The sequence below is a fragment of the Tachyglossus aculeatus genome, chromosome 2 (assembly GCF_015852505.1).
Source record: "Tachyglossus aculeatus isolate mTacAcu1 chromosome 2, mTacAcu1.pri, whole genome shotgun sequence".
In the NCBI taxonomy this organism is placed as follows: Eukaryota; Metazoa; Chordata; class Mammalia; order Monotremata; family Tachyglossidae; genus Tachyglossus; species Tachyglossus aculeatus.
Window position 1 is genome coordinate 175,461,399 of NC_052067.1, and position 18,746 is coordinate 175,480,144.

The 18,746-nt window shown below is 50.6% G+C and overlaps 1 gene segment (V, D, J or C); it reads right to left on the reverse strand.

Moving 5' to 3' along the window:
• Window positions 1-7,228: 7,228 nt before the first annotated feature.
• Window positions 7,229-18,052, reverse strand: LOC119944232. The segment is given in 7 exon segments: window positions 7,229-7,538; window positions 7,854-7,960; window positions 8,605-8,622; window positions 9,402-9,794; window positions 16,966-17,244; window positions 17,361-17,402; window positions 17,983-18,052. Coding segments are annotated over 7 exon segments (930 nt in total).
• Window positions 18,053-18,746: the final 694 nt, after the last annotated feature.

An 18,746-nucleotide genomic window follows, 5' to 3' on the forward strand; every position in this document is an offset into this window, starting at 1 on the left:
GAGAAACTCGTTTCAGACTGGAGGCAGGTAAACAGTGTGTCTCCCTAGGGTCGGTGACAGGGCTGATGTGGAAAATGCCCTTGTAAATGCCTTGGATGGAGGGGGGACTGTGCAGTGAGACCTCCTAGCTTGCAGATGACACCCTACTCACTGGGTGGTGAAGGGCAGCAGGCCTCTGGGAGGAAGCGGAGAGGCAGTAATGGGCTGATGTGTGTCAGGAGAACGCCTGGGAGCCCATTCAGTCAATCATATTCATTCAATCGTATTTATTGAGCGTTTACTGTGTGCAGAGCACCGTACTAAGCACTTGGGAAAGTACGGTATAACAATAAGCAGGTACATTCCCTGCCCACAACGAGCTTACGGTTTATGGCTCGAGGCCAGGGTGTGTGTCACTGCTGGCCAGTTTGTTGAACTGTGGTGGCTGACTGAGCTCTGGGCACCCTTGGGCAGGGAATGGGTACTGGAGGGAGGGGAGGCCCTGGGACCCTGCAGGAGGCTGAGGGGGCAGGGGGGGCACCCAAAGTGGGTCAGGGAGGCTCCTGCAGCTCCTCCCTTGGCCCCTCCCCGGCCAGCGGTTCCACAGCTTGTCCTCTCGAGATGGGGGACAAGGGGTCCCAGTTCCCCAACCCCCCTTCCGGGAGGTAGATCTCGGTGGCACGGCTGGGGAGCGGAGGAGGCCGGGGCCCAGGAAGTGGTGGGTGCGGTTCCTGCCGATACTCAGTGTTGGGGGGCTGAGGGAGGGGCTTTCACACGCAACCCAGCTGTCGGCCTCGGCAAATGTCAAACCGCATCCTGTCTTGTCTCTGAAAGTGGGGCCCTGGGGTTGCCGGGGGGAAAGAGGGAGGATGGGGCAGGTGAGCCAAGTCTCTGAAGTCAACCGCCCTTGTTGGTGTCTTACAGCAAAATAGCTCAGCAGCTGGCAAGGGGTTGTGGGAGGCCCTCATCCCTCCTGGCCCCTCAAACCCTCCCCTAACCCCTGCCTAGAATAGGTTTCTGTGTCACCTGCCGTGGCCTTCCCCTCATTTCCCACCCAGGGTCTCTGCCTGCAGAGATCTTCTTTTGCTTCTCCCTCTGCCTTCCCCCCACTCCTCCCTGTCCTTTCTTCTTCTCCTCTCCTTTTTCTGTCCCTCTCCTGGGGATCCCTGGGCCCCATTTGCAGCATGGGCTTCTGAACTGAGCTGGAAGCAGATAGCTAGGACTCCTGGGTTTTCTGATTCACCATGGGATGCTGGGCACCCACCCAACACTATCTATCCTTTCCTGTTTCCTTTCTGGGACTGGGGCCCTTCTCTGGTTCATTCATTCTTTCAATTGTATTTATTGAGCGCTTACTGTGTGCAGAGCACTGTACTAAGAGCTTGGGAAGTACAAGTTGGCAGCATATAGAGACGGTCCCTCCCCAACAACGGGCTCACAGTCTAGAAGGGGGAGACAGATAACAAAACAAAATATATTAACAAAATAAAATAAATAGAATAGTAAATATGTACAAGTAAAATAAATAGAGTAATAAATCTGTACAAATATATATACAGGTGCTGTGGGGAGGGGAAGGAGGTAGGGTGGGGGGGACGGGGAGGGGAGAGAAAGGAGGGGTGGTTCCTTAGGAGGTCAGTTTTGGGGGCTGTTTGGGGATGGGGAGACCTGAAGAAGACCCTCAAATGACTCCAGTGGACTCCTTCAATATCGTCTAGGGCCTAGCAAGGCCTGCCTCTACCCAGAATCCAAGAAAGCCTAGAGCCAAGGGCTGCGGTGAAGGGCCTTGAGTAGGTGAGCCCTGCGGGAGGCCTCAGTAGGTGCCTGGGTCACCCCAAGTTCCCTTGACTCCCCTTCTAATCCCTCAAATCTCCCCATTCCCTTCTGAGCCCCCCTATACTCTAGTTATCTATGAGTGTTATGTATGAGTCTATGTACATTAATTTCTGCATGTCCACATGTGTTGGTGTTTAGGTGTTAGTGTGGGCCTGTAGTGTATGTGTACATTAGAGAATGTCAAGCTTTGGGTGTGCACTTGTTTGTGTGTCTGTGTGTGTTATGTTTGCATCTACATGTGCATATTTTTGAATTTGATTGGCGACGACTCTACGGCAAAAGACAAAACAAGATCTATATGTACCTGTATCTGAGTTTGTGGGTCAGAGTGTATGGGCGGAAGGGGCGAGCCAGAGGGGGTGGCACAGTGTGGGGAGACCAGGAGACGTAGATTCCTGTCACCTAGAAGGATTCTCCCCGCTCCAAACATCGAATCACTTTCCCTCTGCAGGCTAAAGTGACCCAGACTCCTCCAGGAAACTTTTCCTGAAATTTTCCCTGGTGGGTGGGGTGTCCTGATCCCCAGACTGAGCCCTCTTTTTCCTCTCCTCCTCCCCATCCCCCCAGCCCTACCTCCTTCCCCTACCCACAGCACCTGTATATATGTTTGTACAGATTTATTACTCTATTTTACTTGTACATATTTACTATTTATTTATTTTGTTAATGATGTGCATTTAGCTTTAATTCTATTTATTCTGATTCATTCATTCAATTCTGATGACTTGACACCTGTCTACATGTTTTGTTTTGTTGTCTGTCTCCCCCTTGTAGACTGTGAGCCCGTTGTTGGATAGGGACCGTCGCTATACGTTGCCAACTTGTACTTCCCAAGTGCTTAGTACAATGCTCTGCACACAGTAAGCACTCAATACATACGATTGAATGAATGAATGAATGAATGAGTTATTTTACCTGCTTGGGTCACTTGTCTGTCTCTCCGTCAACCTGTCTCCCTCTCTGCCTTTTGCCATTCTTCTATCAGTCCACCCCTCTGTCATTATGTGGATGCCAAGCTAGTCCAGAGCCGGAGGCCGAAGGGCCTCCTTGAGCAGTGGAATGGGGGCTACTAAGCCAGTGAGCCTCTGCTCCAAGCCGGAGCTCTGAGCCAGCCCTGTGCACCCAGCACCGTCAAGCATTGATTTGGGGCCTTCACACCGGGCAACCCCACTGTGCCCACTGCACCCCTAAAGGGCAGCTTCACCATCCCCTCTGTGGTGATGACGATGGTATTTGTTAAGCACTTACTCTGTGCCAAGCACTACTCCAAGTACTGGGGTAGATACAAGGTAATCAGGTTGTCCCACGTGGGGCTCACAGTCTTAATCCTCATTTTACAGAGCACAGAGAAGTTGAATGGCTTGCCCAAAGTCATACAGCTGACAAGTGGTGGAGCCGGGATTAGTACCCTTGACCTCCGACTCCCAATCCCATGCTCTCTCCACTGAGCCATGCTGCTTCTACTCTGTGCCCCTATGGGTGCCCACTGCACCTTCAAGGGCAGCCCCACCACAGCCACTGCACCTCCAAGGCAGGGCTGATCTCCCACCACATCTGCCTCACCCGGTGCCCCCTCCCCACCTGCCTATCACCCAGCCCCTGGCAGGCCCATCCCCACATCCGCACCGCTCTCTGCCTCTTCCTCCACCTGCCCATCCCTCTGCTTTCCACTCCCCCCACCCCACCCATGTGCCCTCTCCTCACCCACTTTGTTCAGCTCTCTCACATCCCCCTTTCTCCCACATCCGCCACTGGGTTCCGGGTTTTGTTTAGCGTCCTGCTTTCTCATTCAACCCACATATTCAATCTCATATGAAATACTGTGGTTGCAACCTTCACAACATTGCTAAAATCTGCCCTTCCCTCTCTACCCAAACTGCCACCATATGATCCAAGCACTTATTCCGTCCCTCCTTGACTACCCACCATAATGATAATAATAATAATAATAATAATAATTCTGGTGTTTGTTAAGCACTTACTCTGTGCCAGGCACTGTACTAAGCACTGGGGTGGATACAAGCAAATTGGGCTAGACACAGTCCCTGTCCCAAGTAGGGCTCACAGTCTCAATCCCCATTTTACAGATGAAGTAACTGAGGCCTGGAGAAGTGAAGTGACTTGCCCAAGGACATACAGCAGACAAGTGGCAGAGCCAGGATTAGAACCCATGACCTTCTGACTCCCAGGCCTGTGTTTTATCTACATTTGCCTCCTTGCTGACCTCTCTGTCTCCCATCTTTCCCGATTCCAGTCCATATTAGACTCTGCTGCGAGGATCATTTTTCTAATTAAACATTCAGGCCTTGTCTTCCCACTCCTCAGACAGCTCCAGCAATTGGCCAGCCATCTCTGTATCGAACAGAAACTCTTCACTATCGGCTTTAAGGCAGTCAATCAGCTCATCCCCTCCTACCTCACCTTGCTGATCTCATACTGCAGCACAGCCCCCGTTGCTCCTCTAGTGCCAACCTACTCCCTGTACTTCTATCTCATCTGTCCCATCACCATTCCCTCGCTCACGTCATCCCCCTGGCCTGGAACTCCCTTCCCCTTCGTATACAACAGACCACCACTCTCCCATTCTTAAAAGCCTCATTAAAATCACATCTCCGCCAAGTCGTCTTCACCGACGAAACCCTCATTTCTCCAACTTCCTCTCCCTTTTGTGTCATCTATGCTCTTGGAACTGTACACTTTAGGCACTTGATAAAAATTCATTCATTCAATCGTATTTATTGAGCGCTTACTGTGTGCAGAGCACTGTACTAAGCGCTTGGGAAGTACAAGTTGGCAACATATAGAGACAGTCCCTACCCAACAGTGGGCTCACAGTCTAGGTGATATAAATATCACCTTCAGCCCCATAGCCCTTATGTATATATCTGTAATTTATTTTAATGTCTGTCTCTCCCTCTACACTGTAAGCTCCTTGTGGGCAGTGAACTTGTCTACCAACTCTGCTGTATTGAACTCTCCCAAGCACTTAGTACACTGCTGTTCACATAGCAAGTGCTCAGTAAAACCCATTGATTGATTGATTGATTGATTGACCTACTCCTATCTGCAATTTCCTTTAGCAATCACCTTTCCTACTAGAACCCTCTCTCTGGTTCCATCTGAAATATTATATCTACCCCAGGGTTTAACATATATTTAGGCCTTTCTAAATACCATAATTTTTCGATTGTGGGCTTCTTGAGGGCAGGAATTGTGTCTGCTATCTCTACTGTCCTCTTTCAGGTTCTTGGTACAGTGCTCTTTTCCCAGTAAATAGATTGTAAACTCCTTGAAGGCAGGGATTATGTCTACCAACTCCATTGTCCTTTTTCAGGCCCTTAGTACAGTGCTCTGCACAGTAAATAGACTATAAGCTCCTCAGGGGCAGGGATCAGGTCTACCAAATCTATATTACTCTCTCAAGTGCTTATTACAGGGCTCTGCACACAGTAGACTGCAAGCTCCTTGAGGGCAGGGATAGGGTCTACTAACTATATTGTACTCTCCCTGGCGCTTAGTTCAGTGGTCTATTGTCGGTCAGTCAGTTGTATTTATTGAGCACTTACCTTGTGCAGAGCACTTTACTAAATGCCTGGCAGAGTACAACAGAAACAGCGTGGCTCAGTGGAAAAGAGCCCGGGCTTGGGAGTTAGAGGTCGTGGTTTCTAATCCCGGTTCTGCGGCTTGTCAACTGTGTGGCTTTGGGCAAGTCACTTCGCTTCTCCAGGCTTCAGTTCCCTCATCTGTCAAATGGGGATGAAGACTGTGAGCCCCCTTGGGACAACCTGATCACCTTGTAACCTCCCCAGTGCTTAGAACACTGCTTGGCACATAGTAAGCGCTTAACAAATACCAAAATTATTATAATAATTATTATTATTACAATATAAAAGTATAATGGACACATTCCCCACCCACAACAAGTTTTCAGTGTACAGTCTAGAGTTTACAGTCTTCATACACAACAAGTGTTCAATCAGTACACTTGATAGATTAATTATTCCTGTGCTCAGGGTGGTGTTGGCCTCTCTTCCCTTTGGGATTGCTGAGTAAAACCTTTGGGATCCCCCGTCACCTCCCCCTGTGACCCTTGAGGGCCCCACTCCCGACCCACTCGATGCAGACTGGACTGCAGGGAGATTGCACAGCGGCAGGTCCATATTTCCACAAACGCTAGAGCCTTGAGAAGCTTTGGATGCCACTGACTCTGAATGACCTGGGTGGCAGCACCCTGAGTCCACCTATGGGTCTTGAACCACAGGTCTGGGTGGACTCTGAACCTTGTCTTCTATGTAAGTAATAATAATAATAATAATATTTATGGGACTTGTTAAGTGCCTACTATGTTCTAAGGACGGTACTAAACTCTGAGGACGATAAAGTATAATCCCTGTACCACACAGTCCTTGCCCCACATGGATTTCAAAAGGGAGTAGAATTTTACAGATGAGGGAACCGAGGCACAGATAAATTAAGTGACTTGCCCCAGGTGACTCACCTGGCAAGTGGTGGAGCTAGGATGAGAACCCAGGCCCTCTGACTCTCAGACTAGAACTCTTTCCACTATATCACACTGCTTCACAGTGCTTATGTTGTTTTTGTATTTATTTATTTCAATTTTCCTACTGTGTCTGCCACCAAACCCCTCCCTACCTTATGATTCAATTATGAGCCCCTGGTCTAACTCTCACCTGTGTATTCTGTCCCAGTGCTTAGTACAGTGCTCTGCACATGATAGGTACTTAACAAATACTCTGATGACCTACTACTTTTCCAGCTTCACCGCTGATGCTTGGACCACCTGGGACCCAATAGGGAGGGTTCCCTAAGAGGACAGAGGAGCATTACCAACCAATCCAAACTATGAATGCAGTACCTTCTGCTCACAGATCCCTATACAAAGTGCTTGGGAGAGCGTAGTAGAAGTATAGGATGCATTCCCTGCCCTCTAGGAGCTTCCAGTCTATTGGTGGATTTGCAGAGAGGAGAATGAGAGTGGAAAGATGTCAAGGTGAATGGCCAAGTGCTTAAATTGTAGAATATGTAAATAATATCGGACAGAAGTGCCGAGGGTGGTCATGAGTGTGGGACCGTAGGGGTGGCAGAGGGAGAACATAGCAAATCAGGAGAGGCCTCCTGGAGGAGGTGAGATTTCAGAAGTATGTTGAAGATGGGGAGAGTTGTGGCCTTGGTGTATATTGCTGGGCAACAGAGCCAGAGCAAGGTACTGAGTTTTGCCAGGTAGGACTGTGTCAGAGTGGTTGGTGGAGACAGAGTGGGTAAGCCTCCTGACCCCTGCCGCTGCCCCTGCTCTTACCGCTTGTTCCTACCAGAGTCTGTCCCCAGTTTAGGGGGCAATTATGGCTCCTTTGTGGGGAAGCCGGGACAGGGAGAATCATTGACCGAGAGCAGCTGAGTCAGCCAAGATCTCTTTATTTGTGTCAGAATTTATCACCTCCTGATGGACAAACAGGTGGACAGATGGACAGGCAGGCAGACAGACAGATAGGCAAGAGGACAGATGGACAGGTGAACAGTCGTACTCTGCTGGGAGATGGGTCTGGGCTGGGGGTGGGATAATAGCTGGGATTCGGGGAAAAGGGCTTTGGGGGAGGGGGATTAGAGCTGGGTTCTGGAGGGATTGTCCAGGACTCTTCTCCTTCTTCCATTGCCAAGGGAGAGAACGAGGTGCTGCGATCACCTTACAAAGCATGTTTTTTGGCCTGGGGGGAAACAAAGGAATCCAAAGTCAAAGAGCCTTCCTAGGCAACCCCAGTCCCCCAACTTCCTAGGCTGCAGCAGACATCAGCCCCCAGGGCAGAGAGGTGTGCCTCCGGAGGAGCTCCAGGCCCTGTGTCAGAGGGCGGGGGTTTCCCTGGCCCCCAGCCCCCTCCCTTCTCAGTTCCTCCTGCACTCCCCCATGAAGGGCCTGAGCCCTTGGCATTTTCTCTGGAGCTTCTTCCCTCTCCCCCAGCTCCGGGGTGGGGGCCAGTCCCTACTTCCTCAGTGTTGCTCCCCCAGCCCTGGGCCCCCTTTACCTTGGCCTTCCACACCAGGGTGCTGACCAACACTGCATAGACCAAGGCCTTCCCCAAGAGGATCTCGTAGAGGAAGGTGGCTGACTGGATGCTCTTCTGGTAGGATGCTGTTGGGGGAGGAGGACCCCAGACTGGAGCTACAAGCTCTGGGGACCCCCTCGGCCCCACCCCCTAGACCTCATCCCATTGGCCCCACCCGATCCCTGATCTGCTCCCAAGGATCACATGCTCCAGAGGCTCTCCCACCCAATGGTGGCCTGGACTCACAGCCCTGGGTATCAGGGTCGCTCAGGCTGGAGGGCCATGGAGCTGCCTTGACCTGCTGCATGGGCACGGAAGCCCACCAGGGTGTTAGTGACCCTTCCCTGAGGACCCCACTCCCGGCCAGTTCTAGCACGCAGGTCCCAGTGTCTTTCCATGTTGAGCCACCGACACCTCTGTCCACTTCTAGGGCTCCTTCTCCAGCCCCACCTACAGGCTCACCCCCACCCCCAACCCCACCTTAAGGCCTAGCCCCACCCCTACTTCCCGCACGCTAAGCCTGACCCCCCCCACCCCCCAAGGCTGACCCCACTCCACTCCAAAGTCCTGGTGGAAGGAAGGTAAACGTGGGGATGTGGGGGGAGGATGGGGAGAATCCTGGGGGCTCAGCCAAGATCAGACTTCAGTGATCGAGGGATGAGGGAGTCTGAGGCCTCGGGAAGCAGGAACGGATAAGGGGATGAGGAAGGGAGAGCCAAGATTCACTCACCTGCGGTGATTCCACAGTCTGAAACAAACAGAGAGAGGTAGGGGGAAAGGGAGGGTTATTAAAGTGCCATATTCCTTGGGGAAAGTCAAGTTTAACTCAACCATGCAGCTTAACCCAGGCCCACAAGCCTAAGAGGGAGAAGTTGAATAAAATGGGAAACCCCTGCAGCCTTCAGCTCCCAGTCTGCCCTTTCCCCATCCTGATGATCCAGTCAATCATTGCTAGACCATGGCCTTGAGGGATGGGGCCATAGGGGACTTTGGGGGCTTGGTGACTCCAGGTCCTGCTCGCCCTGGCTCAGAGAGTCCCCTGCATGGGCAGTGACCTTTGCCCCACTGGTGCTGACCCACTGGTGCTGACACTGACTCTCTGGTGGTGACCATAGCCCACTCACGATGACCCTGATCTATTGGTCTTGACCCCTGATCACACATTCAGGCATTCAGGAGAGGCAGACACGCACCTGCCTGATCGGGGGGTCACTTTCGTCCTGCTGACCTAGTCCTTTGACCTCTGTCTCTGGATTCACCATGTCTTCTTTCCTTCAATTCTCCCTCCCTTTATCTCCTCCATCCCTGTCCCTCTGACTCCCTTTTTTCCTTGTATCTCCTCCCAGTCTACCTCCCTTTTCTCCCCACACTGGTCTGTCTTCCCAGACCAATCCTGACCTCTTTTCAGCCTCTGGGCCACTCCCAGCTCCCTGCCCGGCCTCCCACCCCTGCCCTGTCACAACCTCCCTGTTTGTCCCCAGCCCCGGCCAATCCCCGGCCCCTACCTGCTCCCTGTCCCTCTCTCACCTGCTTTTCCCCAGGTCTCGGCGCTGATGTTCTGAGTGACGGGTTTGGGCCGGGTGCTGTCAATCCATGTGTCACTGTCCTTGAGCCCATAGAAGCGGACCTGGCAGCGGAAGCGGCGCCAGGGGTTCTGCCAGAAGCCCGCTGAGACGCGGAGGCGACTGCTCAGGGCATAGGTCCTGTTCGAAGCCTCGGGTTCGGTCTCATTCAAGGGCTGGGCATCCGTGCTGACCCCGTCCTGCATCTCCCGGCCGTCCACCCACCAGCTCATCTCCACGTGGTCGGGGAAGAAGCCCGTGGCCAGGCAGACCAAGGTGGCCTTCCCCAACTCATTGATCTCCTCCTCGGATGGGTCAAACAGAGTCACCTTCGGGAGCTTCACCTTTTGCAAGTCATCTGTAACACAGAGCATCGTCCTGATTCGGCCAGAGGCTGGTCAGCGCTTCTCGACTCACTCCAAGGAAGCCTGTTTGCCAGCATTTGTGTATGTATTTTGTTTATCCAAAAGGGAGGCCCTCTAAGCAAAAGCTTCATATGGAATGAAAAACAAGGAGGCAAAAGAGAGAATAGTATGGTCTAGTGGCTAGAGCACGGGCTTGGGAGTCAGGGGTCATGAGTTCTAATTCCGCTCTGCCACTTGTCTGCTGTGTAACCTTGGGCAAGTCACTTCACTTTTCTGAGCCTCAGTTACCTCCACTGTAAAAGCCACGTTGAGAAGCAGCTTGGCTTAGTGGAAAGAACGTGGGCTTGGGAGTCTGAGGATGTGGGTTCTAATCCCACCTCCGCCACTTGTCTGCTCTGTGTCCTTGGGCAAGTCACTTAACTTCTCTGTGCCTCAGTTACCTCATCTGTAAAATGGGGATTAAAACTGTGAGCCCCATGTGGGACAACCTGTTCATCTTGTGTTCACCCCAGTGCTTAAAACAGTGCTTGACACATAGTAAGCACTTAACTAATACAATTATTATTATTATTAAAATAGGGATTGAGACTGTGAGCCAGGGACTGTGTCCAACCTGATTGCCTTGTATCTACCCCAGCTTTTAGAACAGTGCTTGGCACATAGTAAGTGCTTAATAAATACCATAATAATAATAATAATAATAATAATAATAAAACAGCACCAGGCACTGCAGACATTAAGCTTGAAAGCACAAGGGACAGTGTTTTCACGTGCATATTTGGTCAGGACTGTGGTTTCCATCGGTCTCTTCAGCCACACACCTGTCATCATAGGTGACCTTCATCATCAATATGAAGTGCTTAGTACAGTGATCTGCACACAGTAAGCACTCAATAAATACGATTGAATGAATGAATGAATGAAGCAATGTGGACAAGTGAAGAGAGCAAGAGCTCAGTAGCCAGAGGACTTGGGTTCCTATCTTGGCCCTCCCACCTTCCTGCTCTGTGACTCTGGGCAAATCACATAACTTCTCTGTGCCCCAGTTTCCCATTTTGTAAAATGGGGATACAATACCCATTCTACCTTCCTTCTTAGACAGGGAGCCCCATCCACCGCAGTGCTTAGTACAGTGATTGGCACATAATAAACACTTAACAAATTCCATCATCACTGTCATAAACTATAGATATGTGTTTGTGTGTATTACTGTATTATTTGAGTTTGTTCTTTTACGTGTTTTTGTGTGAGAGATATATTATTGTTCATCCCTCTGCTGCTGGGAGAAGCAGTGCTATTTACTGAGCTCTTACTGGGTGCATGGCACTGTACTGAGCACTGTAGTAGGAAGAATGGTAATTACTGAGCACCCTCTAAGTGCAATGCATGGTACAATTGGGAAAGTACAACACATGCTCTCTAGGTAGTTGCACTCACTCCAGATGGGAAGATGGGGGTCTCACTACCCAAGAGGCCTCCAGGCCCAGAGACTTCTATTCCTGTGTCTTACCCTCCAAGGTCAGAGACTCCCATTTCTGTGTCTCACCCTCCAGGACCAGAGACTCCCACTTCTGTGTCTCCCCCTCCAGGACCAAAGACTCCCATTCCTATGTCTCACCCTCCAGGGCCAGGGACAGAGACCCCCACCTTTGTGTCTCAGACCTCTCCCTGTCAGAACACATTTCCTTCATTGCTGCAGTTGAAGTCTGTTTTTTCTAGTTTCATCATTTTGGCGGATTAATCAACCTATAACCTACTACTTAAACAATAACTTATACACAGAGTCACTTCTCCTTCCTCCTATCTGTAATTCTGTGGTTTCTATCTTTCCTGCTAATCTGTAGGATCCCTGAGGGCAGGAAGCATGTCTGTCTACTCACTCTCTCGTTCTCTCCTAAGCCCACAGTCCAGGGCCCTGCACACAGTAGATGGGCAGCTCCTTCAAGGCACGGATCCTGTCTACCAACTCTATTATACTCTCAGTCCAGTGCTCTGCACACAGCAGAAACTCAGTACATACCATCCATCGATTCATTCATTCAATCATATTTATTGAGTGCTTACTGTGTGCAGAGAACCGTACTAAGCACTTGGGAAGTACAAGTCAGCAACATACAGAGACGGTCCCTACAGAACAACGGGCTCACAGTCTAGAAGGGGGAGACAGACAGCAAAACAAAACATCAATCAGGTTATTGATTGATTGATTGGTTGATGAAAAAGCACCAGATCAGTGATATGCTTTAAAACCATGGATTATACAGGGAATTCCTTCGTCCTCTCCCAACCCCACCTCCCAACCACAGACTCTTCCACCTGTCCTCTTCAGTTCCATAGTTCTGGCCCTTTTCTTACACCTCTTCCCCAGACTGTTTCTCCTCATCCCTTCTGAAGTGTGAATGACCCCCTCCTCCCCCCTCCCCCCTTATGTTGGAGTCTGGGAGCTGAGAAGCAGTGTGGGCTGGTGGAAGGAGCTCAGGCCTGGGAATCAGAGGTCATGGGTTCTAATTTCTCCTCCTTCCTTGCCTGTTGCATGACTTTGGGAAAGTCTCAACTTCTCTGTGCTTCAGTTCTTCATCTGTTAAAATTAATATAATTCATTGAGCGCTTTAAAGGGGATTAAATGCCCATTCTCCCTTCTCATTAGATGATGAGCCCCATGTAGGACCTGGTCATTTTGAATCTACCCCAGTGCTTAGTACAGTGCTTGGCACATAGTAAGTGCTTAACAAATACCACAGTAATTATTATTATTGTTATTATTAGAAGTCAAACATAAGAGAGAAACAAGACAGGCTTCAGTAGCCCGTTGTTGTGTAGGGATTGTCTTTATCTGTTGAATTGTACTTTCCAAGCACTTAGTACAGTGCTCTGCACACGGTAAGCACTCAATAAATATGATTTAATGAATATGCAAGGTGGAACAGGTTCTGTGTCTGACCTGGTTATCTTGTGTCTACTCCAGCACTTAGTACAGGGCTTGACACATATTCATTCAATTTTATTTATTGAGCACTTACTGTGTGCAGAGCACTGTCCTAAGCACAAGGGAAGTTCAAGTCGGCAACATATAGGGACGGTCCCTACCCAACAATGGGTTCACAGTGTAGAAGGGGGAGACAGACAACAAAACAAAACATGTAGTAGGTGCTTGACAAATAGCACAGTTATGATCATTTCTATTTGGACAGTATTGGGCTTAAGAGGAAGGTGTCAACTCCAGCTCCTGACATAGCCCAGCATGAAGGCAGTGGCTGAAGGTGGAACCCAGTAGCTAGGGCTCGAGCCCCAGGGAGGCTATAGTAAAATATGGCCTAATGGAAAGAATCTGGGCCTGAGAGTAAGAGGACCTGAGTTCTAAACCCAACTTCTCCACTGGCCTTCTGTGACACCTTGGTCAAGTCATTTAATTTCTCTGCACCTAAGTTTCCTCATCTGCAAAATGGGGATTCATTACTGGTTCTCGCACCTACTTAGATTGTGAGATCTGGGTGGGAGAGGGACTGTGTCTGACTTGATTATCTTGTGTCTACCCCAGCACCTAATACAGTGCTTGGCACATAGTAAGTGTGTGCTTAACCAATATCACAATATCACTATTCTTCTTCTTCTTCTTCTTCTTATTCTCATTATTATTTCAAAGGACTGTTTGGAGTCTAGAATGCCATGGAAGCTAAGGGCTCCCTAAACATCCTTGTTTAGAGAAGCAGCGTGGCTCAGTGGAAAGAGCATGGGCTTTGGAGTCAGAGGTCATGGGTTCAAATCCCAGCTCCACCACTTGTCAGCTGTGTGACTTTGGGCAAGTCAATTCACTTCTCTGCACTTCAGTTACCTCATCTGTAAAATGGGGGTTAAGACTGTGAGCCCCCCATGGGACAACCTGACTACCTTGTATCCTCCCCAGCGCTTAGAACAGTGCTTTGCACATAATAAGCACTTAATAAATGCCATTATTATTATTATTATTGTGTTGCTTATTTTCACATTGTTACCTTGGATTACTGACTCTGTTATTGAAAGAGGGCAGACCTGAGAGTCAGAGGACCTGTTTTGCAACCTTCCTGCTCTGTGACATTGGGCAAGTCACGTAACGTTTTTGTGCCTCAGTTTCTTCATCTGTAAAATGGAGATTCAATACCTGTTCTCCCAACTACTTAGACTGTGAGCCCGATGAGGGACAGGGACTGTGTCTGACCTCATATTCTTTGTATCTACCCTAATGTTTAGTACAGTGCTTGGCTCATAGTAAGCACTTAACGAATGCCATCATTATTATAATAAATTCAATTCATCATTACTTTTTTATGGCATTTTTTATGGTGTTGGTTAAGTGTTTATTATGTCTAGGCACTGTGCTGTTGCACTGGGGTATATACGACCTAATTAGGTTAGACACAATCCATGTACTATATAGGGCTCACAGTCTTAATTTCCCATTTTACAGATGGGGTAACTGAGAAACAGAGAAATTAAATGACGTGACCAAGGTCACTCTTTCCCCCCACAAGATGGTGAGCCTTGGATGGGATAAGGTCTGTGTTGTGGGCAGGGAATGTGTCTGTTTATTGTCATATTGCACTTTCCCAAGCACTTAGTACAGTGCTCTGTACACAGTAGATGCTTTATAAATGCAATTGAATGAATGAATGGTCTGGCTATCACTATATAATCATAATAATGGCATTTATTAAGCACTTACTATGTGCAAAGCACTGTTCTAAGGGATGGGGAGGTTACAGAGTGATCAGGTGGTCCCACGGGGGGCTCACAGTCTTAATCCCCATTTTACAAATGAGGTAACTGAGGCCCAGAGAAGTGAAGTGACTTGCCCAAGGTCACACAACTGACAAATGGCGGAGTGGGGATTTGAACCCATGACCTCTGACTCCAAAGCCCAGGCTCTTTCCACTGAGCCACACTGCTTCTCTGGAGCTCTACACAGCAAAGCAAGCAACTGTATTGAGTGCTCACTATGTGCGGAACACTGTACTAAGTGCTTGGGAGAGTACGATAACAGCTACGTTCTCTGCCCATCATGAGCTTATGGTCTCGAAGGGGAGACGGACATTAATATGAATAAACAAGGTCAGTAATCCATCATTAGCTACAACTGACAGGGATTTTCTGTTGGGTTTGCGATGGTCCGGTCTCCCTCTCTGAGCTGTTTCATCCTGATTCACCACCACCTTCCACTTTCCTTACTGAAGCCCATCCTGTTTCTATCTCACGTTTGATTTCAATCAATCAATCAAGCAATCGTATTTATTGAGCGCTTACTGTATGCAGAGTACTGTACTAAGCGCTTGGGAAGCACAAGTTGGCAACATATAGAGACAGTCCCTACCCAACAGTGGGCTCCCAGTCTAGAAGGGGGAGACAGAGAACAAAACGAAACATATTAACAAAATAAAATAAATAGAATAGATATGTACAAGTAAAATAAATAAATAAATAAATAGAGTAATAAATATGTACAAACATATATACATATATACAGGTGCTGTGGGGAAGGGAAGGAGGTAAGACGGGGGGATGGAGGGGGGACGAGGGGGAGAGGAAGGAAGGGGATCAGTCTGGGAAGGCCTCCTGGAGGAGCTGAGCTCTCAGTAGGGCCTTGAAGGGGGGAAGAGAGCTAGCTTGGCAGATGGGCAGAGGGATTGGGGGATTCCAGGCCAGGGGGATGACGTGGGCCAGGGGTCGACGGCGGGACAGGTGAGAACGAGGTACGGTGAGGAGATTAGTGGCAGAGGAGTGGAGGGTGCGGGCTGGGCTGTAGAAGGAGAGAAAGGAGGTGAGGTAGGAGGGGGCAAGGTGATGGACAGCCTTGAAGCCGAGGGTGAGGAGTTTCTGCCTGGTGCATAGATTGATTGGTAGCCACTGGAGATTTTTGAGGGGAGTGAGACTGTGAGTGCCATGTGGGACAGGAACTGTGTCCAACCTGACTTGCTTGTATCCATCCCAGTGCTTAGTATTATGTGCCTGTCACATAGTAAACACTTAACAAATACCACAATTATTATTAATTAATATTATCCTTGTGTTGCTTGATCTCGCTGTCCCCTCTCTTGACTGCCTCTGTCCCTGCTGTTTCTCGTCTGCCCCCATTCTCCTGCCTTTTCTCTTTCCCCCTCCCTCAGCCTGTCTGGCCCGATGGTTCTGGGGGTTTCTGCCTTTCTCTGGTTCCGTTTCTGGCTTCTCCCTCCCTCTCCCTCTCTCTGAGTCTGTCTCTTCTCTCTCTCGGTCTGTATCTTCTCTCTCTTCGGTCTCTCTGTTTCTGCGTGTCTCTCTCTCTCTCTCTCTCTCTGTGTCTCTTCTTTTCCCCTCTGTTTCTGTGTCTTTCTCGGTCTCTCCCTCCCTGCCTTCCCAGTCTTCAAATCTCTTTTCTCTCCGACTCTGTCTCCTCCCGGCCCCGCATCCCCAACCCAGAACCTTGTATGATCCTCTCCCAAGCGCTCAGAACAGTGCTCCGCACACAGTAAGCGTTCAATAAGTACGATTGAATGAATGAACCTCTGTATCCCCTTTATAGGCTCCACTCAGCGACCTCTCCCCGCCCTGCTATTCATTCATTCATTCAATGTATTTATTGAGCGCTTCCTGGGAGCAGAGCACTGTACTAAGCGCTTGGGAAAGTACAAAACAGCAATAGAGAGAATCCCTGCCCACAACGAGCTCATAGTCTAGAGAATCCCACGTGGGACAGGGACTGTGTCTAACCCTATTTGCTAGTATCCATCCCAGCGCTTAGTACAGTGCCCGGAACATAGTAAGTGCTTAATAAATATCATCATCATCAATCGTATTTATTGAGCGCTTACTATGTTCAGAGCACTGTACTAAGCGCTTGGGAAGTACAAATTGGCAACATATAGAGACAGTCCCTACCCAACAGTGGGCTCATTATTATCCAGCGTTTAGTACAGTGCCTGGCACATAGTGAGCGCTTAACAAATACCATCATCGTTATTATTATTCGAGCTTCGGACGGGGGAAACGACCCCCATCGCTAACGCCCCCTCCACAAGGACCTCTCCTTGCGCCCTTTCTTCCATTGTACCCTTTCCTTCCCCCAGACCCCTGGAGAGGGGTGGGAGGTGGAAGGAAGGTGGAAGGGGGGTTCGTTTCCCAAGGCTGCAGGGCAGGGTTGGGGGTAGGGGGTCTCACCGATGACCGTGAGGTGGGTTCCGGGTCCGAAGTGCTGCTCGTATGAGGAGCACAGAGACGCTGCCTCCAACAAAATCTCCGGCCCGGGACATCGGTCCCCACCCCCGGGGTCCGACTTTCCCGACCCCAGCCCAGGTACCTGGACCGCCCGGGGCTCGTCCTCGTCTTCCCCCTTCCCTCCCCGCCCACTCCCGACCCCCGGAGCCCCCCATCGCCCTCCCCAACACCGCTTACCCAGGACGATCACCCGGCTCCCGGGCCCAAAATTCAGGGCTTGGGCTGCGGAGCACAGCCCCGGAGACCCGCACATACACACAAAAAAAGAAGCCCCCGCCCAGACCCTCACCCACCCAGCCCCGGCCCCTACCGCAGCCCCGACCCCAGCCCCTTCTTACCCAGAACGGAGAGGCGGGTGCCCGCCCCGAAATACAGCGGATCTGTGTCACAGCCCCCCAGACCCGCACAAAAACGAGGCGGCCCTCCCCCCGGCCCCCAGCTCGGCCCCGAGACCCCAGCCCTCCCCGGACTCCCGGGGGAACCCCTCCTGTCTGTGCCTGTGGTGGGGAGGGGTCTTCATAGAGAAGCAGCGTGGCTTAGTGGCAAGAGCACGTGCTTCAGAGCCAGAGATCGTGGGTTCTAATCCTGAATCTTTGGACAATCTGTAGCCAAGTCGCTCAACTTCTCTGGGCCTCAGTTACCTCATCTCTAAAATGGGGATTGAGACTGTGAGCCCCACCTGGGACACACTGATTACCTTGTAGCTACCCCGGAGTTTAGAACAGTGCTTGGCACTTAGTAAAACGCTTAACAAATTCCATCAGTTACTCATTCCGGCTAGCCGTCTCCAGTTCCTCAAAATGCAACCCCAGCTGCTCTATCTCCCCCTTCTCCGAGGACAGACATCCCGCTCCCTGCTTCCCGGCTGGACTTTGCTGCAGCCCGGAGAGGGCAGGGCATGGGTGATTTGGGGTCTTCCCTTCCCCCCCACCCCCACACCCATCCCTGTGGCCTTCTCACCTAGGACGGTGAGCCGCGTCCCGGCTCCGAAGAAACGTTCAGAGTATGAGCACAGCGACGGGACAGTCATCAAAAACTCTTAGCCCTGTCAGACTACCTCAGCCCTGCTCTAATTCGCTCCCAGTCCACCCCTAGCCCATCCAGCCGGCCCCATGTCTGTTTATTGTTGCACTGTACTTTCTCAAGCGCTTAGTACAGTGCTCTGCACTCTGTAAGCACTCAATAAATACGACTGTCTGACGACTGACTGGCCCAGTCCTCCTCTAGCCTGGGTAGTCTGCCTCAGCCCAGCCCTACTCCACCCGTAGGGTGCCCCGTCCACCCCAGCCTTGTTCTATCATACTCTCCCAAGGGCTTGGTACAGTGCTTCGCACACAGTATGCGCTCAATAAATTCGATTGAATGAAGGAAAGGGGTGTGTTCTGCTGTCCCCTCCCCTAGTCATACCGTCTCCAGCAGAGACCCTCCCCAGTGACACTCCCAGAGGCTAGGGCTGCTCCTACAGAGCGCCTCAGGCCCAGGGGCTTTTGTAAAGGGGTCTCGTTGTTCTGCATCACCGTGGCCCCCACCCCCCCGCTACCCACAATGTTACAGTTTGCTACAAAAATACCGCCAGTCTGCCGGCCCACCCTCCTGCTCACCCGCCCCACCTCCACCCTCTGCACCCCGGTGAAGAAGGCAGGTGATGGGGCTCCTTGTCTCAAGTGAGCAAGGCTGGTGGGGGGCACTTTGGGGGTCCAGAGAAGGGGGCAGGGGGCTGAGGA